The sequence below is a fragment of the Callospermophilus lateralis genome, chromosome 7 (genome assembly GCF_048772815.1).
Source record: "Callospermophilus lateralis isolate mCalLat2 chromosome 7, mCalLat2.hap1, whole genome shotgun sequence".
NCBI lineage: Eukaryota > Metazoa > Chordata > Mammalia > Rodentia > Sciuridae > Callospermophilus > Callospermophilus lateralis.
The window spans coordinates 17,441,679-17,467,739 of record NC_135311.1 but is presented as its reverse complement, the minus strand read 5'-3'; the positions used below and the strand labels follow the sequence as shown (position 1 = coordinate 17,467,739).

At 45.0% G+C, this 26,061-nt stretch overlaps 1 protein-coding gene across 2 annotated transcripts; it reads right to left on the bottom strand.

Annotated features, from left to right (window-relative positions):
- Positions 1 to 26,061, bottom strand: Znf697 (zinc finger protein 697). 2 transcript variants are annotated; one of them, XM_076862076.1, is made up of 3 exons: positions 25,927 to 26,061; positions 2,949 to 3,189; positions 1 to 1,460 (listed from the first exon to the last, which is right to left on the bottom strand). In XM_076862076.1, the coding sequence occupies exons 2-3, from the start codon at positions 3,187 to 3,189 to the stop codon at positions 52 to 54; spliced, it is 1,650 nt and encodes a 549-aa protein (XP_076718191.1). In that variant the 5' UTR covers positions 25,927 to 26,061; the 3' UTR covers positions 1 to 51. The 2 variants fall into 2 exon arrangements, with proteins under 2 accessions (XP_076718191.1, XP_076718192.1); XM_076862077.1 differs by lacking the exon at positions 25,927 to 26,061 and adding an exon at positions 9,600 to 9,688.

The window sequence follows — 26,061 nt, the reverse complement described above, 5'->3', positions numbered from 1 at the left end:
ACACCTATTCCCTACATGCTTCACAGAGGGTGACCTCCCTCCGACCTAACCCTAGCAGAGGTGCAGCTTCTGGTGCTGTGCAAGGTGCGTTTTGTAGCGGAAGCCTTTGCCACAGCCTGCGCACTTATGCGGCTTGTTGCCGGTATGGATGCGGCGGTGGCGGATCAGGTGCGAACTCTGAATGAAGCTCTTGCCGCACTCAATGCATGTGTAGGGTTTCTCGCCGGTGTGCGTGCGCTGGTGCTGCGTGAGCGTGGAAAAATCGCTGAAGCGCTTCTCACACTGGCCGCAGCGGAAGGGCTTCTCGCCTGTGTGCACGCGCAGGTGGTTCACCAGGTGCGAGTTGCGCCCAAAGCCCTTGCCACACTCGCGGCACACATAAGGCCGCTCACCCGAGTGCGTGCGCTTGTGTGTGAAGAGGTGCGAGCTGACGCTGAAGGTCTCGCCACACTCTGAGCACATGTAGGGCTTCTCTCCCGTGTGCACGCGCTGGTGCTTCACCAGGTCCGAGCGCCAGCTGAAGCGCTTGCCGCACTCGCTGCAACCATGAGGCTTCTCGCCTGTGTGGATGCGCTGATGGTTGGCCAGGTGTGAACGGCGCACGAAGCCCTTGCCACACTCCCCACAGGCAAAGGGCCGCAGCGCTGCAGCACCTGCACCGCTGGCGGCCGCGTGCGCACGCCTGTGGCTCAGCAGGTGCGAGCTGAGGCTGAAAGCCTCACCGCACTCCGGGCACGGATAGGGCTTCTCACCAGTGTGCAGGCGCCGGTGTTTGAGCAGGTCCGCGCGCCAGCTGAAGCTCTTCCCGCAATCCGCACACAGGTTGGGCCGCTCGCCAGTGTGCAGGCGCAGGTGGTTTGTCAGGTAGGTGTTGCGGCTGAAGCCCTTGCCACACTCCCCACAGCGGAAGGGCTTCTCGCGCGGGGGCCGGGCCAGTGCGGGCCCAGCTCCGAAGCCCCCCGCCACGCCCATCCCCATCATCCCCACCACAGCTCCGCACTCGCCCGCCAGGCCGAAGGGCTCCAGGCTGGCTACCGCGGCGGCCTCTGCCAGGCGGTGAATACGCTGGTGCTGTAGGAAAGCGGCACCTGGGCTGAAGCTCTCCCCGCAGTCGGGGCAGATGGTGGGTGCATCCATGATGCTAGCCACCAGGCTGTCTAGCTCCCCGAGATCCATGGCCATGGGGTGGTGGAGGCGGTGGAAGCGGCGGTGAGCAGGTTTGTCCCCTCGGTGGCGACTTCCCAGGGACAGGTGGCGCCTCCAGGGAAGTATGGGAGGTGGCGGCTGCTCTTCTTCCTCTTCCAACCTATTCTCTCCAGTACTTTCCTCCTCCTCTTCCTGGGGACTCCGGGATATGCTGTCTGATTCAGACAGACCTGGGAACATCCCCATGTCAACCACACCAGGCTGATCATCTTCCTCATGGAGAGCAACGGCTTCCTCCTCACTCAGCAATCCCTCTGCAACATTGAAAAGAAAGCAGAGGGCTTACTGACCTAGCGCTCAACAAGATAAGACTAGAGGAAAGGAGCTTGGACAGCAAGAGTGTGTGGGCCAAGGTGTCATGCACCTCCCCCAAGCGCTCCCAATCTCCACCCAGCCCCTTACATTCCAGCCCCGCTCCCACTAGGTTCCTCCCAGAAAAGGCCTAAGGAGTGTACACTCTCTGCAGACTTTGCTACTTTGTTTTCCAGTTCTTCCGCTGGCCCCACCCACCGGAGCTATCTGAATGCAGGAAATGGCAGAGTCTGTGCCAGGTGGAACTCCCTGGGATCTCGATCTCCAGCTTGAGAGCTACCAGTGCCTTGTAAGGCTATTGCCTCAAAAGAAAAGATCGGCGTAGCTAACCACATACACACACACACACACACACACACACACACACACAAAAAAAAAAAAAAAAAAAAAAAAAAAAAAAAAAAAACCACTTGGCCTAACCAAGCCCTAGACAGACTTTCAAACGCAGTCTGAAAAAGAGGTGGCACGGGAGAGGGGCAGGAGGCTAAAATGAAGCAAATAAATTCCATGCATATATGATTATGAACCCAGCTTTTTAAAACTGCAGCCTGGTACAGCTTCAGGTGAAACAACAAACTAAACTCACCTTCTGGTCTTGTCTATGGATGGGGGAGGAGAGTGATGACAGAAGGAAAGTGCATGGAGGCTAGAGCTATTGAGCCCAGGCTGGAGGCTGCTTCAAGGATACACACCTGTTAGTGTTTAGCTACTTTATCCCTAAGCAGAGGGCACTCCAGGAAGTTACTCAGTTATGGAAGGCCACAAGCTGTGTGCACTGTGGGGGAGGGCAGCAGGGAGTCTGGGACTTTGTCAGGCGGTAAGGAATGTAACCTTACAGTCCTAGCATAGAGTATTTCAGCTCATTTCTGACCCTGGGGCATGTACTCCGCTGGATAAAGTAACAAATGCCCAAAGACAGAAACCAGGAAGTGAATAAAGGTCCAGCTCTCAGGTCAGGAATGGCAAGGGATTTTGTAGAAGAATTGGGCACTCAGGGAATTAGTCACATGAACCTAAACAGGTCATTTAACACTGTTTACTTGTCTGCAGAGGAGGTATGCCTGCATCTGGATACTCTGCTCAACTCTGTGCTCAGTAACTCTTTAAATTTAGCAACTCATTTCCAGCGACCCTTCCATTGTCACCTGAGTAACTGAAGTGCTGTTACAACTGGGAATTAACAGTAGTGATCTCTACTGTAAAGTGCTGTACCCATGAGTGAACCTCTTCACCAATGCCTTCCAGCACAGCCCACCTCAGACTGGACTGAAGAAAATAATGTGCCCAAGGACCAGTACTAGAAAGGCTATGTTAGTACAGAATCCTGCTTAATGGTCTCTAGAAAGCTCCCCCAAAGATAATGCTGCCCCTGTTTGTAATTCTAGAAAGCAAGATGTGAATGTGAGTGGGGGAAATTCCCACCTCCTCACCTGTGCAGATGTTGGACACTACTTCCCTTCCCCTGAAGTCCTCACTTAGAGCCTCCTCCTGGGGATTGGAGCCCATCTCCAGCTCCAGGTGGCCTCTTTCGTCTGCATCCTGTGAATTCAAGCCCATTCCTCTTTCTTCTGGGTCCCCTTCCCTGTCCTCTGTGTTCTCAAAATCGGAGCCCATCGCTCTGTCTTCTGAGTCCTGGTGTTCACACATACCCTGGTTATCTTCTTGTTCCATCTAGGAAGAAAAGAACAACAGCGGTGACCATGGATCCCTGCTCCAGACAAAACACACAGAAAAGTCACTTCAGCGTCCACTTTGCTCATCATGTCTGGCCTTGATCTCCCCCCCCCCATCCAGTAAAATTTCTAGACTTCCAAGTCCCAGATGGCAAATCTCTATTCCCCACCCTGTGTAAATTTAAGGTAAACAACTGGGTACAGAGGAGGACACCTGGATAGTGGAGGAATTGCAGCAACCTCATTCTAAGGCCACGTGGCAACACCCACTGGTCCCAGACTTGGTCTGCTTCTGTCTATGAAGTACATATTTATTAGTGTGGCCTTATAGTTTAATCATGAGGTAGATATCCCCATTTTTATAGCTGAAAAAAAAATGTAAAGTTCAAAAAGAAGACCTGTTAGCCTAAGGCTCCATAACTCATAAGAAATAGAGGGAAGATTAGACCAATTTTTCTAGCTCAAAATTATATGCTTTCCTTACTCTTTTTTTTTTTTTTTAATAATTTTATTTTTCAGTTCTCAGCAGACACAACATCCTTGTTTGTATGTGGTGCTGAGGATCGAACCCGGGCCACACGCATGCCAGGCGAGTGCGCTACCGCTTGAGCCACATCCCCAGCCCCTTTCCTTACTCTTATTAAGCTTGCCCTCCACAAGCCCATAACAATCTTATGAGTATTTTTGCTAATTATGAGAGGGCCTTTATGGAGCAAAAAAAAAAGTACAGTCAGGACACAAGGATAACTAACATCAGTATGGTAACGTCCTACATAAGACCATGACTTCAGTAGCACCACCAACCCTGGCTTTGTGGCACTGATCTGCTGCATTGCTGGGAGCTGTAAGCCAAGATGATTCAAGGATGTTAGCAGGTCTGTTGGGGGCAGAAGGCAGAGACGCAAGGGCTTCCTAGATTAGAAACATTTCTGTGCTCCTAATTACATATTTTGCAATATCTGAATCGAAAGTAAGCTTTAACAGGAACATGCATGAGGGACAACTGATAACCCTTCTACAAAAGAGGCCAACATGTGAACTACAGGGAAAAAATAACATCAGATTCCTAAGCCTTTTGTAGATGTCAGGTTTACATCTCAAATACAAAGGACCCCCTGCCAAGACTGAGCATTTGGGCCCAAAATAATTTATTTCTGCCATCCATCACTCCTACAGCTTGGCTCAAGGCAGCAAAACGGTTTCTAGGTGGAGGAACTTGGACTATGACTTTGCAAGAGACTACCACTTCAGCAGTCCCCAAACAGGAATGCAAGAATATAGCTAATGAGTCCAGTCCCCAGTACTACCAAAAAAGAAAAAGAAATAATAATAATAATGAAGGTTGAGCAAGATGCTTCTTCCTTGGCTGGGAACTTTTCCTGTCTCTGTTGAAGTCTTCCCTGAGACAGCCCTGGCTCTGAAGACCCTTTGGAGTGGAAAGCCAGAGTTACAGGCAGAGGAAATTCCTCTGGCTGGGTCAGCCTCAGTGTAGAGACCACAAGGCACTGTCAATTAACCTCTCATTGTTTAGGAATCCTCATCAGTGCAAAGAGGGTAATGTTACTTAACCTTGCTCACAGGGAGAGTGTCAAGAGGAAACTAATTAGAGATCACTTTGGAAAACACTACCAAGAATAATTGATGCTTTGAGTTTTACAAATGTGAGATACACATCATTCTCTTTTTAAGTCCTAATGCTGGTCTAGCATACCTCAAAGACACACTGGCTCCTCTACAATTCTGCATACACATTAGCCTGAAAACGTATTAGATTCTTTTCTCAGCAGTGAAAAAATATAGTCCCTAGATTAGAATGAAAAAAAAAAAAAATCAAGTTCTTCCCTTAAATGTTTTGGATGCCTGAGCATGATCTGTCAGTAGCGTCCTACAATGCATCTGAGTTCCTTTAGAAAGTACATCATTTAAAATACCAGGTTCCCAACACTCCTGATTCTTCTGTTAGGCTGTAGGAGAAAAGATCTCCTTAAACCACAAACCTTTTCAGAGGTGTATCCCATAAGAGACTATTGTCCCCAGTCACTTCAGCCGGTCACTCTTGCCTTCTGCATGACAAACTTGGACTCAAGTCTCTCTATATAATGCTCTTGAGGTGTGGACAGGTGACAGTCAGCTTTGCTAGTGTCGGAAGGCAGCGGAAGGGATGGGTGGTAGGGAAGGGGGAACTAATCAATGGTTTCTGCCAACTTGAGGCCAGCAAGAACTTCATACCACTAAAGGAATTAAGCACATCACTAGAAACGCATAAAACAGCAAGGTTCAGTGCCCAGCATGGCCTAGATTTAACTGCAGCTCTCTACCCAGAAAGGTGGGACCAACCTGGCAAGCAAGGAGCAGGGCTTCTCCTGTGATGCACTTTAAGGACAGCTTCTTAGCACCTCAGAAATGGCAAGAGTGGAACAAGAGGACAATCGGGTTTGTGATTTCTTGCAAATCAAGAGAGCAGTCATACCAGAGAAGTTAAATTCAGAAACATGGTTTTTTCAGATTTAAGGGGGATGACATGCATGCGAGAGCCAGAGTCCGAGTGGCCCGCTCAGGGCTGGCATATGAATTCACAGTGCTGCCACACTCAGAATCAAGGCAGGTTCTGAGCACCTCCCCCGCCCCCAAAAAAAGGTATGCTCTGAAGAACTTTGAAGCTCCTATCACCCAGAGGCAACATTCATGGCACAACTACTCCAATCTGCTCAGTGCAAAACTAGGAATCTATACACCCAACAAATGTATTCAGTTCCATTCATGCCATCACACACTGGGGTTAAGGCAACCATCAAGTCATGGAGAAGGCCATGTAGGGGTAAGGAAGGGGCAGAGAACCTGATGAAAGTAGCTGGTCTAAAAATTACCTCTTTTGTTTATTAATAGATGTATGCTAGCATATATATTTTCACATGAATGCACAGGCTCAGAGAGGGTGACTAGAAGAATATTTGTTAAAATGTTAAAAAATCTCGTTTACCTCTGGGGGATTTTGCAGCTATTAACTCATTTAAACTTAACAAAAATCCAATGAGGTTTGGCTATTTCCAACTTCACAGACCAGAAACAGACACAAAAATGATGAGGCCAACATCATACACAGACCTGCAGAGCAGAAACAGACACAAAAATGATGAGGCCAACATCATACACAGACCTGCAGAGCAGGGCCCATACCCTGGAAATCCACAGTCAGTGCCCACATTCTTAAGCAACTTCTGTAAGTTTGAAAAGTCATGTCATTTTGTGTGCATCTGTATTTTCTACAGTAAACATGTGGTTTTTAACTGGGAAAAAGGCCAATGTTGTTGATAACATATTAAAGAAAAAGCCCTATGATTTTTTCTAGAAGGAACAAAAAAGGAAGACGAGGAGTTGTGATTTCCTCATTCTAGAAGACCTGCTATTCAGAAACGTTATCTCGTCAGTGGTGTGACTGAAGCGTCAGTCAGCAGATATTCAAGCACACTTTGTTCCAACTCCTTCCCCACTCATTCTCAAAATAAAAACTAGCAATATGTTTTCTTGGGCAAGGCCACGAATGGATAATGAGTGGGTAGCAGGACAGTTTGGTGGCTTTGTGACCAGATTAACCTGGGTTCAAGTTCTCTGCTCTTTGCCAGCTATTTGACCTTGTGCAAGTTGCACGACCTTGCTGAATCTCAGACACTACAGCCTTAAAAACAAGGATGCCCCCACTTACCTTGCATGGGTGTTTGAGAACCATATAAGATTAGTGTTTTATAAAAGCCACCGGCACCTTAGAGACACAATCAATAGTAGTTTGACTACTGTAGTAAACTTTAGCCTATTTCTTGATTTAAAATATTACACAGGTTCACAGCTGTTTTCACTGAGAATGGCCTTCAATGAGTTCAAGCAGAGCTTCCCTCATTCCTGCTGCTGAAGGCTTAATGAACAACCCACCAAGTGAACAAAGGAGCCCAGAGAGGGAGCTAAGGAGAGCAGGAAAGTTTATAGCTGATGAGGCATATATGGGTCTAGAGCTGAATGAGGAACAGGCAGGTGCTTCAACAAACCAACACCATCTGCAAGGGAGCTAGCCAACCCCTTGTCAGAAGGAAGAGAAGACTAGAACAACAGGGAAGGGGGAATAGCCAGGCAGACAAAATTAATTCCACATTTTATTCTAATCACTGATAGAAACAAAAAAGCTGTGGGAGAGAGCCCTGGTTGGAAGCAGCACAACCACTGTGCTGTGTGACTGTGGGTAAGTATTTGCCCCCTCTGGACTTCTATTCCATGAGGCGTTTGGGTTTGAATGTGCCCGAGTCCTCTTGTGGTCGTGTGTCACATACTCGGGTAAGTTCATCTGGAGAGGCACTATGGTCAGGCTCAGGAGACAGCTTCTGCCCAGCACGGTAACTCACACCCCCCTAAAGATCCCCTTCGCCTTTATACAGCCTTTGACTGCAGATCACATCAGTCAGGGTGGCACTGGGCAACCTCCCCAAGACTGTTCCAATCCCAATTTCTAGAGCTTAACATTTTTGGGTCCCTTCCTCTACCCCAAAGTCTCGAGTAATAAAGAACACTCATCACCCTATGAAAATGCTCAAGTGCCTTCCAACCACACTCAACCCTACTGAAAATACTAATCAGCTCACCTGAAGACTTTGCTGCTGAGTGGAGGTAAATGTGATAAAGTATCTTTGAAAAAGAAAAAAAGAGAGAGAGAGAAAGAGAGAGGGAGGGAAGTGGGAGTGGGGAAGTAAAGCCAGTGTCGAGCCAGAATTAGAATTTAACCTGAGTTTATTATTTTCCCCATGGCTACCTGCAAAATCTCTTTGATTTGAACAGAAGCCCCACTATGAATTTAACTGACTTTCCTGTGAAGGGATAGGGGTAGACAAGCACACACATCTTTCGCGCCTTCCTGGATTTTACAGAGAGAAACCAAGACTAGGAACAACAGCCAGTGTCTCAGCCTCTCAGAGATACACCACTGGTTAAGCTCTCTCACCTTGGGAGCATTTGGGGTTTTCGTTTTCTTCTCCGGCCCCACACTGCTCTGCCACTTCCCCGCCAGGAGGTAACCTATTGCAATCAGGCTGGGAGCCAGTGTTCTATTGGAATAGATCTATGTGTCTATACTACAATTTAACGAGTCCCTGTCCACTGGCTGGTAACTGCAGGTAACTTGGGGTGACCATTTTCTGTATGAAGAACACTGAACAGGTGGCGTATCTCCTAGCCACAGTCAGGATTCCAACTGTCTTTTGGCATTTTCCCCTCCTCCTCCTCCTCCTCCTCCTCCTCCTCTTCCACATGGGAGCAGCTAGTGAGAGCCTTGGACTGGGGAAGCGAAAGGGAAGGCAGTTGTGTCACCACACCTGGCAGCACCAGGCAGGGGTGGCCCAGTGGGGAAGGAGCCGGCCAGTGTGAGAACAGACCTCCTTGCCCATCCCTGAGGACCCACGCAGCCCCGGCTGGTCTGGTGGGGAATCTTGTGCTGTGCTGCTGCGCCCACTGCCAAGTGGCCCGAAGCCAGGCCGGCAGGGCTGTCATGTCAGGGAAAGGAAGCAGCCGGGTGGGCAGAGGGCCAGGAGCAGCTCCCACTCAGCCGCCTCCAGGCTGCAACTCCTTTCCTGTCTCCCACTCATCTTACAGGTCCCTTCCTTACCTCCTCAGTGGGGTGCTGGGAGGGCCAGCAAGAGTTGGAGGCATCCTCCTGCCACTTCCCATGTCCCCTGCCCACCACCATCTCCCAAGGGAATTTTCCATACCAGAGTCCAGACAGGGACACCTGATTGGATTAGAGGTCTGGAAAAACAAATTTAGCCCGTGGTTCAAAGGTCGACTTCAACACCATAACTGGGGTCTAACCGCGGATTCCAGGGGGTTAATCATTTGTCCATTTAAAGCACCAACCGAGTAAACCGTCAACTAGCCTCCCAGGGGATATGGCCGTCAATGTCCCAGCCTCATGGTGAGCTAACATTCAGAAAGATCTCAAAAGACAAAGCTACCTGGCTGCCTTTGCAGGGCATGCCTCTAGAGCAGAGAGCAACCATCTTACACAGACTGTGTCCCCATCGAAGGTAGGCAACTGACTGTCCCCTTAGCTGGCTTTCCAAGTCACACACTCAGATCGTCCAGCCTTAAAGGCCAGCTGCCCAAGTGGCAGACTGCACGTAAGGTGAACATTAATTCCAGACAGAGAACACCAAAAGATTACTGCCGCTAAGTGCTGACCACTCTCCAGACAGCAAAAGCTAAAATAATAAGGTTTCTGCTTTGCGGTTACTGCTGGTTTTTGTGGGGAGAGGGAAGCCTAAGTTAACAAGAGGAGGTTACCTGCCCAGCACACACAAGGCACTAGGATCAGGACCCAGCAACACACACACATACAACCAAGGCAACAGAGAGATCAGTCCACAAACCCACAGGTCAGCGCCAGTCTGAGACTCCTTCCAATCTTTGTGGTCAAGATGAGGACAATGTCCTTGTAGCCAGACATTTCCTGTCCATTGATTGGGTGAGGGCCCCTCAGTTTGTCACAGCTGCCAAGCCTCCACCACCATCGCCACCGAGTTCCCTCTTTGCACAATAAGACTTAGTGCAGTGCAGAGGCAGATCGTTAGTATACTTGAAGTTAGACTCTCTGCACTCAGGTGAAAAGTCACCAAAGCTAAAGGTCCTCATGCTGACATGACTCATCTCTATTCTAAATTTACTGATGAGAACATTCTACCTGAAACAGGAATTTCTTCTGTAATTGTTTTTTGTCCCCTGTGCTTGAAATCATATCACAATTACTACCTTTATACATTAACTTGTTTAGTTTTTTCCTTTTCTTATGTAGCAAGGGAAGCCCAAGGCTATCCTCAGAAGAATGATCCTCACACAACCTTTTCAGCAGCTGGCTCAGATGTTCAATGATCGTATTCATGAAATACAAATATTTTGGAAATCTCTTGGTTCAAACTCCTTTTACAGAGAATAAACTGAGGCAAAGAAAGGGAAAGTCAGAGTTACACACCCAAAGGCAGGTGATAGAAGAGTTGTGGCCGGAATCTCAGTATCCTCATGGCCTTGCCAATGATCTTTGCATCTCTTTGATAAAATGCCTCCTTAAAAAACAGTCAAATAAATCTGGGACATACATCTGCCCCTTTTATCCCTTGCCCCTCTGTTTGAGTCAGGGTTTTCCCAGAGAAACAGAACCAATGGATGGATATATATTTAGAAAGAGATTTATTATAAGGAATTAGCTTTTGCAGTTATGGAGGCTGGCAAATCCAAAATCTACAGGATGGGATGACAGGTTTGAAGACCAAGAGTAGATGCAGTTCTTGGCTGACGGCCGTCTGCTAGAGAAAACCCTCCTTGCTCAGGGAAAGCAGTCTTCTTGTTTCATTTCAGCCTTCAACTGATTGGATAAGGCTCCCATAAGTTGTGGAGGGCAATCAAGCATTACTCAAAAGTCCACTGATCTAAATGTTAACTTGATCCAAAAACACCCTCACAGAAACATCCAGGATGATGCTCAGCCACATATCTTGACACCCTGTGGCCGAGCCAAGTTGACACATCAAATTAACCATTATATATAGCTTAACGAAAAAGTACAATCTGCAATAATCCCATCGTAATTCAAAATTTACTTCTAAAAACATCTTCTTTTTCATGAAAACCATTATTACATACAAACACTTGAATAGAGTCTCAGAGTTATGTGCTGAAGAGGACAGAGGGGAAGAATCAAGATTAATCTTAAAGTATATGCAGGCATGAGTATGTGTACACAGAAAAAGGTTCGATTTAATAATCCATTTCTCTAAAGGAAAAAGAGAAAACATGGAATGTAGAAGGATTTACGCAAGACGTAGAAGGTTAATGAACAGCCTTGTACTAGAATCTAGAGCTAAGGTGGCCGGATGGGGTCAGGTAACCTCAGGAAAGCTTTCCCAACCCAGAGATTCTGAGATCCTCTTTCTACTGGAATGAACAAACCTCGAGAGAATATTCCTCATTCCTCATAACAAAAAAAGAAGTGTTGGGACATTTGATCTCCTGCCTCTCACTGCACATTCAACAGGAAAACCCGCCCTTCCAACTCTCTGCCCAGAATAACTGGTGTTACTGATGAGGAATGGTTGGTGTATTCCGGCCAGCCGGGAAATGCACCCAGTAAGCGACACTTCTGCATGTAACTGGCCAAGGTCTTCCCATAAAGGGATGGCAGGGGGAGAAAAATGTAAAGAAGTCACTTTGCACACACTTAAAAACAATTTTTTAAAAATAACATACTTGTTTTACTCATTTCCTTAAAAATAACAGATAAGCAAAACCTAGATTATAGGAAACTAAAACACACAATCCAGCTTCTTCAATACCAATATAAAACAGTGACAAAAATGGCAAGAAACAGAAGGGAAACCTTATGGGTCAAAAGCCTAAGTGCTTATCAACCAACCTCACAGCAGAGACCTTGGGTGAATCCCGATTCACATTAACAAACTACAAAAACAAAGTATAGGACAACTGAAAGAGCTGTGAATGCTGATTAGATATTTGCTATTAAGCTTCGTTTTTAAGGTGCTGGTATTGGATTACGTTTACAAAGATCTCTTACATCTTTAATACATGAGATATTTACAGGTGAAATGACATGTCTGGAATTTGCTTCAGCGCATTGCCAAGGCGAAGGGACCAGGACGTGTTGATGGAACAACATTGGCTGTATACTGACCTTGCTGAGGCTGGATGGTCATATGTGTACGTTTATACGTTCTCTTCTATCCACTATTATATTTGCTATAAAACTTACTAAAAGAAGTTTTAAAGTGGAAATCCAATTATATTTTTTTTTCTGAAACTTAGGATCGATTACATTCACTTAAATTGTAAGCAAAACAACAGAATGTCAATGATTTCCACAAGAGAAATAGCCAGCTTTTACAAACCATACCAAATCAGGAGTGATTACTGTGCTCCTGGATAGAGTTCATGGGAAGCAGGGACCGGAGCAGTGAAGTAAGAGAGCAAGGAAAAAAAGAAAAAAAAAAAAAAAAAAAACCTTAAATTTAATGTTTTTGGGTCTCTCCCCTCCACCACATTTTTATGAGATTCAGGAATAGCTATTGCGTCCAAAATAGAATCAGAATCCTGTTTCCACTTTTATCTACTTTCATATTTTTAAAGAACTCAAAGGACACTGTCAGCTAGTGCTTATTGACTTCTACCATTAATTCAGTAATTCTAGGCTGAAAATTCAAAACCAAAGGGAAATAAACCAGGCTAGAGGCCCACGTTATGACAACCTTTGAGGAATTAACCCAGGACAGTGACAGTGAGGAAATGATGGGAGTATCCCACGGATTAAGTACTTCAATAATGGATCATCCCCAGAATGATCTTCTAAGGGAATGAGAAATGTAAGGGCCATGCAAAGATGAAAGGGAGGATAATAGCAAAAGTGATGTATGAAAATGCAATCTCCTTTGAGCTGAACCTTGTCGGGAACAGAATTACTTTGCTAGCCAAACCGGAGAATTTTAAAATGTAGATAAGTGTCCTCCTCAGAGAAATTCAGAGGATGACATCCAAACAGACTCATACCACAGAACAGAGACAGGAGCTAGAATGTATGTTCCCACTTTATTTTAGAAACCAAAAGCTTGCAGATTATTTTCTTTCAGGCAATGGTGCACACAACTAGTCTCCAAGATGCTGCTTTCCTCTAGAAAGTGATGAATCTGTCTCAAGGAGGCTGTGAGTGTCCAGGGCTCATTCATAACTTGAACATCACAGCCACCAAGACTCTCTGCTTGGTCTCCTACGCCCCTCCTGTGCTAGTTCCTATAGCATTTCCCAAAGAGCAACAGCACCACTCAAACTTGTAAACAGAATATTCTTCCTGAGCATGGGTTCTGGGCCTGGGTTCTAAGCCTTCAGAGCTCAAGAATACCCTGAAATTTATGTAAATGTGTATGTGGACACTTCTTCCACAGAGAAGGCTCACAGCTTTTCCTTGGACCCGAAAGGATCCATGGAACAAAGACAAAACAAACACAAATCCTGTTATAAACCACAGCTCTAAAGAACTCATAATACATTACAAATCATTAAAATATGTCAGAAGTGATCCAGAGTAGTTTTGGGGAAGAAGAGCAACTTCACCACTATGTGCCATGAGATCTTCTGTTGGGCTGGCACAGGAGAGAAAATAATGGCAGTAAGCCCCAAACCAGGCAGCAGCACACACCCATAATGTACAGGGGATGGAGAATGAGACCCCTAGCAAAGGCAAACTGTCTGATCCAGTCTGTGATCTCAGCTAGCAGCCTATTTTGCAGATGAGCCCAGCAGAGAGGATCTAGAAAGGTAAAATGAATTAGGCTTTAGCACCCCACATAACAGCAGACATGAGCTAGCTAGCAACTTTGGTTTCCTTCACCCCTTGATACTCAACTTAGTGGTACTTGGCTAACTGGGACTTTGAGATGTCGGCTTCCCAGCAACATTAATTCACCTGCTTTTCAAATCGTCTGTGTTATCTGGCAGGTATATTCACAGAGAGGGAGTTTGCTCTTAGAGTCACTAATACACTGCCTCTCTGGGATATATCCCTAATTTATAAGTCTGACCCCGGTTTTATGGGTCCCTAGCTGCTTACTTGGGCTGTGAGTCAAATCACATTAATCAAACCATGACCTACTCAACACACAAAATGCTTTTGTTAGTTAATCCTCTTCTCGGAGGAAAAAGAATTAAGAATTAAAATCTGGCCAAAGTCACCAACTCATTCCTAACAAATCTTCAAAACGTCAGCAAAGTCATCTTGCCGACAAATAATATCATGAGAATTCCTGGGTAAAGAAGGGGATTCTAAAAGTTACACAAAACTCTCCAAGAATGATAGACCCAGTTCAGGATTAACAGGAAGTCAGGAAAGTAAACTGGGGAGATCAAGCATCCAGCTCATCCAATATGGGTCTTTAGGGCAAATCTTGCTTCTTGGATTCTTCTTTTCCATGACATCTTTTGCCCTGGATTTAATAGTTTACATTGAGGCTGAGGACATAGCTCAGCGGTGAAGTACTTGCCTCACAAGGTGAAAAGCCCTGGGTTCAATCCCTGGAATCACAAGAAATCAATTAATTGCCTACTTTGTCTTCCCTGAGTGGGAGGAGGTATAGAAGTGGGCTAGGCGGCAGGGCAGGCAGCTCATAAACTAAACTTTGCTGAAGAGAATATATAGAGATGATGAGAAAGTCTCACCACTTTGGATTAAAAATTTCTTTTAAAAGCCTCCCATTTTCCAAATAAGAAAAATGAGGACCAAAGAAGATTCACACTTTGTTGGAACTCATGAAGGTATGCAGTTGGTGGAGAATTGGGACTACCACTCAGGTTACCTGATTCCTTCTATGCACAGTCTCCCTGCATCAGGTGCTCTCCAGCCTGCTCTGACATATTTATGGACTTAAGTGCTCTGACTTGCATGACAGCATTTTGCTGCCCCCCATCTCTTTTGGACTCCTGCTAATTTTTCCCCCTATTGTGACTTCAATAAGTTTTCTTCTTAAAAAAAAAAAAATTCTTCAAACTTCTATCTGACCCTCTGAAATGGGTCAGATACAAGTTTGAAGAATATTTGTTAAGTCAACAAATATTCTGAAATGGTCTCTGAAATGATCTCTGACTTAACAAGTTTAGGATTATCTATTGCTTTCACTAGAGAAATACAGAACATTGTGTTGGCTAGAAAAAGCAGCTACTTGAATCAGCACTTACTTAATAGGGTGTCATGGTAAACACCAAATAACTTCAAGTCTTTCGTATAGTATCTGAAAGAAAAGTCAGAGAGAGAGGCACACAGAAAGCCCATGAAGCTGTAGAGGTGGTGCGCAGACGGTACTGATTATGCTATTTTAAAACAATCAGAGTTTTTTTGTGGTTGTTTTGTGGTGATTGTCTAGTGTCTTAAACTAAGCTACACCCCTGTCCATCCAAAAGGATCTTTAAAGACATTCTTCCATTTTAACTATGAAACCCTCTCATTAAAAAGGAGACTTTGTCATCCTGCAGTATCATTTTTTTAAATGCCTAAAACCAGTCATCAAATTATATATTATATAACATTTCCTCCCAGTGTCATTTGTTTTGGCCAAATAAGTTTTCATTTTGTTTTTTGCTTTTGGTACCTGAGAATTGAACCCAGGGGTGCTTAACCACTGAGGTACATCCCCAGTCCTTTATTTTATCTTATTCTTTTTATTTTTAAAGAGGGTCTCACTGATTTGCCTAGGGTCTTCCTAAATGGCTGAGATTGGCTTTGAACTTGTGATCCTCCTGCCTCAGACTCCTGAGTTGCTAGGATTACAGGCATTCACCACTGTACTCAACCCAAATAATTTTGGGGTTGGGGAGACTTGGGATTGAACCAGGGGCTCTCTATCCCTGAGCTATTAGGGATAATAGGAATCCGCATTCCTATTTTTAAATTTTATTTTGAAACAGATCTCGCTAAATTGCTCAAGCTGGCTTTGCAATCCTCCTGCCTCAACTTCCCAAGTAGCTGGGATTACAGGCGTGTGCCGCTATGGCCAGCTAAGGTCAAACAGATCTTACAGGCTACTGGGTAAAGGAGGAAAAGTTGCCAGTGAGCCCTGGTCAAAGCTAACATCACCCCACACACCAGTTTCCCCATGAGCCTGGGCTTCCAGGTATGAGCCAGCTCAGAAAATGATATTAACTGCTAACTTGAGTAAGCCAGGCTCACATCAATAGCAGCTTTATTTTTCTGTCTTCCAAATCCTGTGGTCACATCTCCTGTGATCTCACCAACTACACTGTAAAAGTGTCTGGCATTACAGCTCAATAACTGGCCACAGAATTCCCATCAAGATGCTCTCCCTGGAAATTCACTCTGTGCTTGGCCTCCCTCCGACTGAGTACAGAAGAATGAGCGATGATCTTGGGAATGAGCGATTCTTCCTGTACTTCACACTCCACCCTGTCTCCTCTTCTTACCTTACAAAACAGGTCCATTTTCAAGGGTTTATTCCACATTTTCTTCTGTCTCTCTCAACTCTTTGGCATCTTCCTGTAGTTTTAAATATGCACCTGCTCTGACCAGAGGCCTCACAAAGTTGAACCTCTCACCACAATCCCAGGCCTGCACTTCAGATCTACATTCCTAATGACGCCCCAGTGTTATAACCAAAGATCCAGAGTCCCAAAATGCTGCCATGCACATCCCAGGTAACAAGGGACAGGAGGCAGCTGAAATAAGGAGAAAAGCACACGCTATGCAGTCAGCAGCCCTAGGTCCATTCAGAAGATGGCCACATTTACACCGTATGCCTCGGGGACACTCATTTCACCTCTCCCAGTCTCTGTTACCTCATGGACACAATGTGCCAGAACAAGCCACCTTGAAAGGCTATTGTAAAGATTAAATGAATTTCCATTTGTAATGCGAGTATCTGACCTGGGTCATTTCAAAAAGTTCCCAAAAGCTTGCTACAAATCAGCTCCGACAAGTGTCCACTCCTGTTAATGCCTTCTTTGTTCTTACTTCTCAGGCTCAAAACCCTGGAGTCAACTTTGACCGGTTCCTCACCCCTTTCAATCAAATCAGTTGCCATATCCTTCCTTTCTGAATTTCTCCTTTTATTTCATTGCCACTCTCACGGGAGTGGACACTCACCTAGTTAACACGTCACTCCCTTTATTCTTCTTTTCAGAGACCCCTAAATTACTGCACAAGTAGCACAGACTCCAAGTCTCAACAAAGTAGCCCCTGACTCTCCTTCTTCACCTTAACCCCAGCCCCAAAGGGCTGCTCTGCACCCTGCAGAAGGCATTGTGTTTTCCTGTCTTGCCACGCCCTCCCTCCTCAAGAAATCTGGGATGTCTCTCCCTTCCTGGAGGGAAGCAGGACCTATAGTGGTGAGAGGTTTGCGTCTCAGTTTTTCATTTAAAAAATGAGGTACTGGTGGAACCTACCTTATAGGAATATTTTAAACGTTCAGAATTATTTCATTTTGTGATATACTTTTCCTTATCTTATTCTGCCTCATATTAGCTTTAAAAATAAATATCAAACTTAATAATTCATACCTTACTGTGGGCTCTCCCTCTCCCCCATCACCTCCCAACCAAAGTTCCTTGTGTTCACAAGTTGTGTTATAGTGATTCCACCACACCATGGGCCCTCACGTTCTTCTTGAAATGAATACAATTAGGTGAAATTATTTCCTTCCTTGAGTCTCAAAGGGAAAAATGAAAGAGACTAGGAAATCTAGTGACCTAACCAAAAATCACAGCAGGTAAGGCGGGCCCTGGAAACAAGCTAGCTCTCCTGACTGCATCTGATAGCCCGTCAGCACCCAGAGCCAAGCATGCTTAATTATCCTGCTTAAGAGGCAGTCATGACAGAAAGTAGCAATTAGCTTCAAAAGTTAGACAGAAAGTTCTCCAAAAAGAATTCTGCCTTCCTTGGTCAAATGTCAGCAGCCCTTGTCTGTATCAAATGGCCCTGTGGCTCCTTCCTCCACTCCCACACCCTTGCTTCAGCTGTGCAAAGAATGGAGGTAGCCAGAGCTAATTTGTGTTCATGATGCAAAATGCTCCTCCACTCTCCCCTGATCTAACAGATCAACTGCTTCTCTCCCACCCAAGGAAACATGGGAGTAGCAATATCAAGAAATTAAATGATCAATGAGAAAAGACCAACACTCAATATTCTCAAAACAACGATGAGACCAAGAAAAAAGTTGGTAGCGGAAGATGGAAGGCAGGGAACCGGTTCAAATACAGAGAAATTTGTATTTAAGAGTATCTATTTAGACTGAAATTAATGCTCTGGCAGTTTAAGGGTGTTTTATTTTGTTGTTGTTATTTTTTCTTATAACTTGTGAGGCACAAATTTCTTGTTTTTCTCATCTTACCTACATACAATCAGAAAACTCCTTTCTTAAAGGCCCAGAATTAAGCTGTGAAGCAAATATAAGCCCTTAAAGAAATCTGTAAAGATTAAATGCCATATAGGAAGTGGTGACCAGAAATATCCAGCAAACCACTAATTTGACCAATAAACACAAGTACCTATTAGGGAAATAGAACCAACCATGTTCCTATGGTAACTACCACCTGGCCATTTCTGATTGTGGCTGCAGTATGGTTCAATTCAATTGACATTTACCTTATTTAAAAAAAAAAAAAATTTAAATGGGGGCGGGGGCACGAAGGGGTGTTTCTTCAAGTCTCTCACTCTTTGGTTTCCTATATCTGGTTTTATATTTAAAACATCTCTGGTACATGTATACCCCCCCAAAAAAAAGAAAAGAAATGATGAAAATTCATATATGCAAAAAAAGAGAATAAGACAAGAAGTCACAGACTGGAAGAAAATATTTGCAAAAGGAGTGTCTGATAAAGGACTGCCATCCAAAATATACGTAGAACTCTTAAAGGTCAACAATAAATAGCCCAGTTTTTTAAAAAATGGGCAAAAAAGATCTGAACAGACATCTCACCAAAGAGGACATATAGATAGCAAGAAAGCATATGAAAAGATGCTCAAAATCATATGCCATTAAGGAACTGCAAATTAACGACAAGATGCCACTATCTACCTATTAGAATGGCCCAAATCTAAAACACAGACAACATTAAATTCTGGTAAAAATGTGGAGCAAAAGAAACTTTCATTCATTGCCAGTGGGAATGCAAACTGGCTCAATCACTCTGAAAGACCAAGTTTCTTACAAAACCAAGCAGGGACATAACTCTGACCATATGATCCAGCAGATACACTTCTCGGCATTTATCCAACTAAGATGAAAATTTATGTCCACAAAAAATACCTGCACATCTTTAAAACAGCTTTATTCACAATTGTCAAGACTTGGAAGCAACCAAAATATCAATTCATGAATGGATATATAAACCGTAGTATATCCAGACAACGGGATATTATTACACACTAAAAACAAATGAGTTGGGTGTGGTGGCACACACCTGTGATCCCAGAGGATCCATCAGGAGGCTGAGACAGGAGGGTTGGGAGTTCAAAGCCAGCCTCAGCAAAAGCAAGGTGCTAAGCAACTCAGTGAAACCCTGTCGCTAAATAAAATACAAAATAGGGCTTGGGGGTGGGGTGTGGCTCAGTGGCCAAGTGCCACTGAGTTCAATCCCTGTTACCCACCCTCTCCCCCCCAAAAATGAGCTATGAAGCCAGAAGGAAAGGGGAAGGAATCTTAAATATATGTTATGAAGTTTTAAGAAAATGCCAATCTGAAAAGGCTACATAATATATATAATTCCAACTATTGACATTCTGGGAAAGGCAAAACTATGGAGAGAGTAAAAAGATCCATGGTTGCCAGGGGCTAGAGTGAGTGAGGGCTGACTAAGTGGGGCACAGGATTTTTAGAGCAGTCAAACTCTTCTGCACAATAGTGGTGGATACATGGCATTATACATGGGTCAAAACCCACTGAATTATCCAACCAGGAGTGAGCCCTAAAGTAAACCAGGAACTCTGGCTCATGATGTATCCACCTAGGCTCATCAACTGTAACAAATGTATCACTCTGGTACAGGATGTTGGCAGTGGCTAGGCATGTGTGGGGACTTACCAGAACTCTCTCAACTTTCTGCTCAATCTTGCTGTGACCCTGAACACGCTCTAAAAAAGTCTATTTCAAAAATTTTATGTGTGCATATTATGTATACAATCATTTCCCCATCTTATATGCTTTATAAGCATATGCCCTTTTCCACAACTCTATAAAAATTAAAAAACAAAAATGGCAATGCTATCCTATCAGGAAAGAATCACAATGAAATATTTTAAAATGTCATACACTCATTCATTCAACAAATATTTACTGAACACTTACCATATGCTACCCATTATTCTAAGTTCCAAGCTGTGGAGATTAAATTCTAGTGGATTTGAAAGTCCAGCTTTCAAAACCACCTTCAGAAATCACTGTCGATACCTGCCGTAGGAAACAGTGGAAGTGGGGGGTGGGGGGCGGGGAGGGGGACTAGGGGAGGAAAGTGATTCTGTGACATTTACAAACTTCCCAAGTATGGGAAAAAATGGTCAAAAGTTTCCTTCCTATAATGCCCTGCCTAAATTTCACCAAGCCTCAAACGATGAATACGCATAGTACTGGGATGAATGCAAAACATGTCTTAATAAATAAAACCCAGAAAGAATGGTTCCTGTTTTGTCATTTAATGGAAAGAAAACCATATATACATAAAACACCTCTCGGAGTAAAAGTCAGTCCTGTTTCCTTAACTACACATAGCAAATGAGAGCTGTGTGCCCAGGACTGAGCCTTTGGCCCCTGCGTGGAGGGAAGCCTGGGGTACCACAAGTGGCCCTCCAGCCTCCGGCATACCTCACTGGAACCCTGTTGCTAGCCTACACGTATAGAATATGACTTGCTGCACAGATGTAGAAACCCCATGAATTCTCTCCTATGTGCCTTTAAAATGACTAACTTGCTTGTAACAGCTCATGGCACACTGTGTTTCCACCAAGGCTTTCGAAGTTCTGGCAGCCTTGAGGCCAGAGGAAAGGAAGTCTAAATCGGCCTCCAGAGACGGATTCAATTTTGTGAAATGGGACAGTCTCTTCCACCCAAGGAGAGGTTGCTGAACTTTTGTTTCCATCCCCCATCACACAAGATGTAATACAGCCCAAATCCAGACCCCACACTCACTGTACTACTCTCTCAGAAGTGATATCAGAAGTGGAAATGGAATCATCTTCCTTCCTCACCCATCCTTTCTTTCTTCTCTCTCTCTCTCTCTCTCCCTCCCTCCTTCTCCACACCTGAAGTCAAGGATCCCCTCTGATTTTCTCAGATGTACAGCAAAAGGCCTTTCCCAGATTTGGCAGAGGATAAGCATGACAGGAAGGGAAAAGGTACTGAAGCAGCAGCGGCCCCCTCAGGCTACCTAAAATCATTAAGCACCATAATCATTCAGTGCTGGAGTTATCAAGCTCATAAAAACAGCACTCTGCAGATCTGCTCTGGCATGCTTCCAGATGGTGCTTACCTCTTTCCGTGGTCATGTGAGAAAGGTGAAAATTAACCGAGAAAATCATTATCCTCTCTTTGGAAACCTCTTCTACAGTAGGAGCAATCTGTTAACATATAAGCAATGCTTCATGCCTACATTTCTGCCTTCTACTTATAACCAATTCACCATTAACACAGTTTCTGGAAATTCATCATATGCCACTCTGTGTTCAGGACATACAATCTCTGTCATATGGATGGGCTCACTTAAGTCTTTCATTAAGAAGACACTGAAGCCAGACATGGTGGTCCGCACCTATAATCCCAGCTACTTAGGAGGCTGAGGCAGGAGGATTTCAAGTTGGAAGCCAGCCCGAGCAACTTAACAATACCCTGGCTGAAAATTTAAAAATAGAAAGGACTAGAGACATAGCTCTGAAATATAGTACCCCGGTTTCAACCCCTAGTACTGCAAAATAAATAAATAAGATATTGAACCCCAAATATTTCAGGCAATGCAAGAGATTGAAAGAGAGGCTAAGGTGTGGCCTGGTATGGTAAAGACAGGCTACTCAGAAGTGAGCTTCCCCTGAAGAGAGGAAGAAAGAATTCAGATAGGCTGGGAGAAAAAAGAAAAGAATTCCAAGCAGACAGTTGTGTGCCCAAAGGTCCTATTAGGGATTCTGCAACTGGCCTTGCCAACTAATGGCCACGCTAGTTTAAGGTCATAAAAAATAACAAATTTACACAAAACAGTGTAGATCTCAGAATGATTTTAAAAGCCTAATGATGGTAGGATATCTGCAAAGTGGAGGACTCCAGAGAAAGAAGGAATAGAGATCTGGCATGGACAGCAAATTCTGAACAGTCTTGGCAGTCAACAGACCTAAATTCCAATCTGTCTTCAGGGTACAATCTGGGACTCCAGCAAGGTTCTTCTCTCTAAGCCCTGGTTTCCTCATTTGTAGACTGGAGATAATAATGTCAGTCATCAGATGAAATGAGGCAACACAAATTAATTATCCTGTTTAGTAGCTGATATGTAGATGTTCAAGAAATGGTGAAGATTGTAATCACATGAAAAGAAACCAAGAAAAGCTGTCCAGTTAGGTATAAATAAGGGATTACTAAATTACAATGTCTTTGAAGAAAGAAAGTTGAAGGATCTAATCTGTCTTGTACTTCCATATTCTACCTTTCAACCCTGGTAGACTGCTTGGGTTATAAAAATCTAATAGACATGGTACCTGTCTGGCTTAGCTGCAAAGAGGACAGTCTTTGTGGTGCTACTTTCCAATAATCACCTTAATAATTAAAAGGAAAATTACCATCTTCACTCTGAGAGAATGACAGAATATTTTTAAATCCACTTGATTAACTCATTCTATATACTTCTACAGGGCTGGCAAAGAAGTTCTGCAAAAATTTTCATGAATGTCTTTGTAATTGACAGTGTGACTGGTCCTTTTAGGACCTTTGGAACCTTTTGCTTCTTAAGCCAGGAGCAAAAGGTAATGCTTTAGTCTATCATGTGCTAGAGGCCTGAATCCTGATGGGTCTGAGAAAGGATTTTCTACAAAACAGGTAAATTAAGCTGTATGCATTCATCCACTCATGTCTTTTCACTCATCTGTTCATTTATTCATGTTTTTAAAATCAAACATCATTTGTGTACCTAAATTGTGTACCTGCTAGGTAAAAGAGTACCAGGCAGAAAGGATTGTTGAACTCAAGGGGCTTACATTTATATGTATTATGATATATACGTATTTTTGTGATACTGGGGACTAAACCCAGGAGCATTCTTCCATTCTTTTTATTTATTTTTTTTAATCAGGGTCTCACTAAGTTGCCCAGGCTGACCTCCAACTTGCAATCCTCTTGCCTCAGCCTCTCTGGTCACTGGGATTACAGGATCTTGAAAGGATTTGCAGTTTAAAGAGGAAAAAGAACAACTATCTATCAGAAGCCACTAGTAGCATAAGGACAAAATTAATTCTGACTAGCAAGGCTTTTATAAGGGAGCTAATCATCTGGGCTAGGATTTGGACAATCAGAGTTGGTATAGGTGGTTCAGCTTGACTCCTGGAGGTTAGAAAATATGTGTTCCACCTGGGATGGAGAGCTGTCTCCCACAAGAATAGCTAGATAAACTTAAGGTGGCTCAGGTACAAAGGAGGATAGAGGTAGGCAAGCATTGGAATTGTGACGAATTTTGAATGCCACAGTCAGGAGTTGCTTCCATTGATTATGTCCACACTTCCTAGTATGTGGTACTCAGAAAACTATAAAGGAGCAAAGGAAAAAGCTGCAGTATCTTAGATAGGTTCAGGCTCCAGACCTCTTGAGCTTTTTGTTTTCTTCCTTCATGAGTAAACAAGGCCTTTTCTTGCCATAGTTTATCTTCTTTGGAACCAACCTTTACCCTTTCTCCTTCCCTTCTCTGGATAACTAGGAATTAGGCAAACAAACAAGTAAATTATGAGGACATCCAAAGACACAGGCCATTGCTGAGGTCGCTCTTCACCACTTCAATCCAACTACATCTGCTGGGTTTTCCGACTGGTATCTGTTTACACTCTAATCCCAAAAGTGTTTGAAGGCCATCTTTGTCTTCCTTTGTGTCATATAAAGGGCAGCTGGACTTCCCATCTATGATCTTGGTTCCATTTGGTGCCATCTTATTTTCTCTTGGGCCAGGCTGACATCAATGTTTCCCCACCTCCAAGATACACAGCCAGTATGCTCCCAACTGAAGACAATCCGCTAAATGCACAGAGCATCCTCCTCCACTTCCCATCCTCACGTCCTCCACTTGGACAATTCCATTCTTACCTTAGTTCAGATATCTCATCTCTTCTAGACAATACAGTAAAGAAATGTTTCCCCCTACAAACCATTTATATAGGGTGCAAGGTTCTCTCTGTGCCCTATCACATCCTTCTTAATATAAGCATTGAGTACCCCAACCTTGCCACCCAAGTCGCAATTTTAAAGGTCCATTTGATTCTTAAAATGTGTTCCACATTAGCCAGTTGCAGGGGTGCACACCTGTAATCCCAGCCACTCCAGAGGCTGAGGCAGAAGGATTACACATTCAACACCATCCTGGGCAACCTAAGAGGACCCTGTCTCAAAATAAATAAAAAGGAGCCAGTGCCTATAACCCCAGTGGCTTGGGAGGCTGAGACAGGAGGATCACAAGTTCAAAGCCAGCCTCAGCAAAAAACAAGGCACTAAACAACTCAGTGAGACCCTGTCTCTAAATGAAATACAAAAATAGTGCCCCTGAGGTCCATCCCCAGTACCCACCCCAAATTTAAAAATTTAAAAAAATAAAATAAAAAGGGTTGGTGGTATTGCTCAGTGGTAGAGAGGCCCTGGGTTCAATCCCCAGTACAACAACAACAAAAAAATATATTCCATATTAGATAATAACAATATCTTGCCTGAAGAAAAGGAGGAAAACACTTGAAGACAAGTGGGAGGGCAGGAAAGAGGCTCCTTATGTGAGGTAAGCTCAGTTGCAGCAGTCACACTTGGGCAGGGTTCAGGGTTACCCACTCATCCATCACAGCTCTTAAAGACCATTAACTTGCTAACCATTATCCCACCACATTTCCCACACTCAGTCTCTTAGGATAACACTGCCATAGGAGATATAGAGTAGTGTGTCACCCCACAGGTTAAGACTTCTACGGAGCAGGAATACAGCATCACCCAACTGCATTCAGACTAGCACACGGTGGAGGGGTAAGCGATTCACTTGAGGGGGACAGCGGGGAACAGTTAAGAAAACCAGAAAATGCAGAAACTCCCAGAAGTAATAATCCAATTCTGGAGGCCATTATGGACACTGGCCATAGATGCATTCAGTGCCCCTGTGTCGCTGCTTCCCCACAACCTCTCACTTGCCCACTTCTCCCAACACGCCTGGCCCCAAGCCTACGCTCAATCCTGAACCTCGGCATGTCCCCTGGGTGCAGGTCCCACCATTGCCCAGCCTCCAACAAGGCCATGTGTGGTTGGGAAGCCTCCTAGAGCTAGACGGCGAGCCCTTTAGGGCGGTGAACTGCTGCCTAGCCCTCCACCCACCCGTCCTTATTGTGCCATTTGCCCAGCCTGAGCGCAGTCAAAAACGCTAATGTGAGTCGGGGAAAATGGAGGGGTGAAGAAAGGAGAGGAGGACATTTCACCAGGACCCAAGATGACCTGCTGCCCCTTTCGGAGCCCCCACCCTGACCCTGCGGTCCTCCGGTGGGGCTAAGGGAGCGAGCAGGCAGGGCAAGGGGAGCGCTGTCCGTCCCGGTCCACAGCTGCACACAAAGCCCTTCACCTTCTCCTGGCCTTCCAAGCTCCTCCCTGGGCTTCGTCTTTCCGAGGGTCTCTGATGCCCCCTTCGGTGGTCGGCGGGACGGTCCGACTCCCTCTCGCAGCGCTGCCTCCTCCCTCGCGTGGTAGCCTCCTCCCAGCCCCTAGCCAGAGACCCCAGAGGGAGCTCAGCCTCGGCTTTGGAGGCGCGAGGGCACACCGTGCGCCCGGCCACCCTTGGCCCGGAGGAGAGGGGACAACGGTGCAGTCTGGGGGATACGACTTAGCCCAGCCTTTCAGCCACAGCTCTCATGCACACACCCCATCCCCGCAGTGATCAGGTCGGGTCCCTATCAGCACCATCCTCAGGCGGCGGGGGAGCCCAGCCACAGCCGTGCTCCTACCTGCGTTGCGGCGGGCGCGGCGAGGAGCGGGGACACCAAGCGTCCTGGCCCGAGCCTCGCACCGCGGCGCGACTGCCCTTGTGCGGCGGCGGCGGCGGCGGCAGCGGCTCCAGCAGCCGCTGGCTGGCTGGTTGG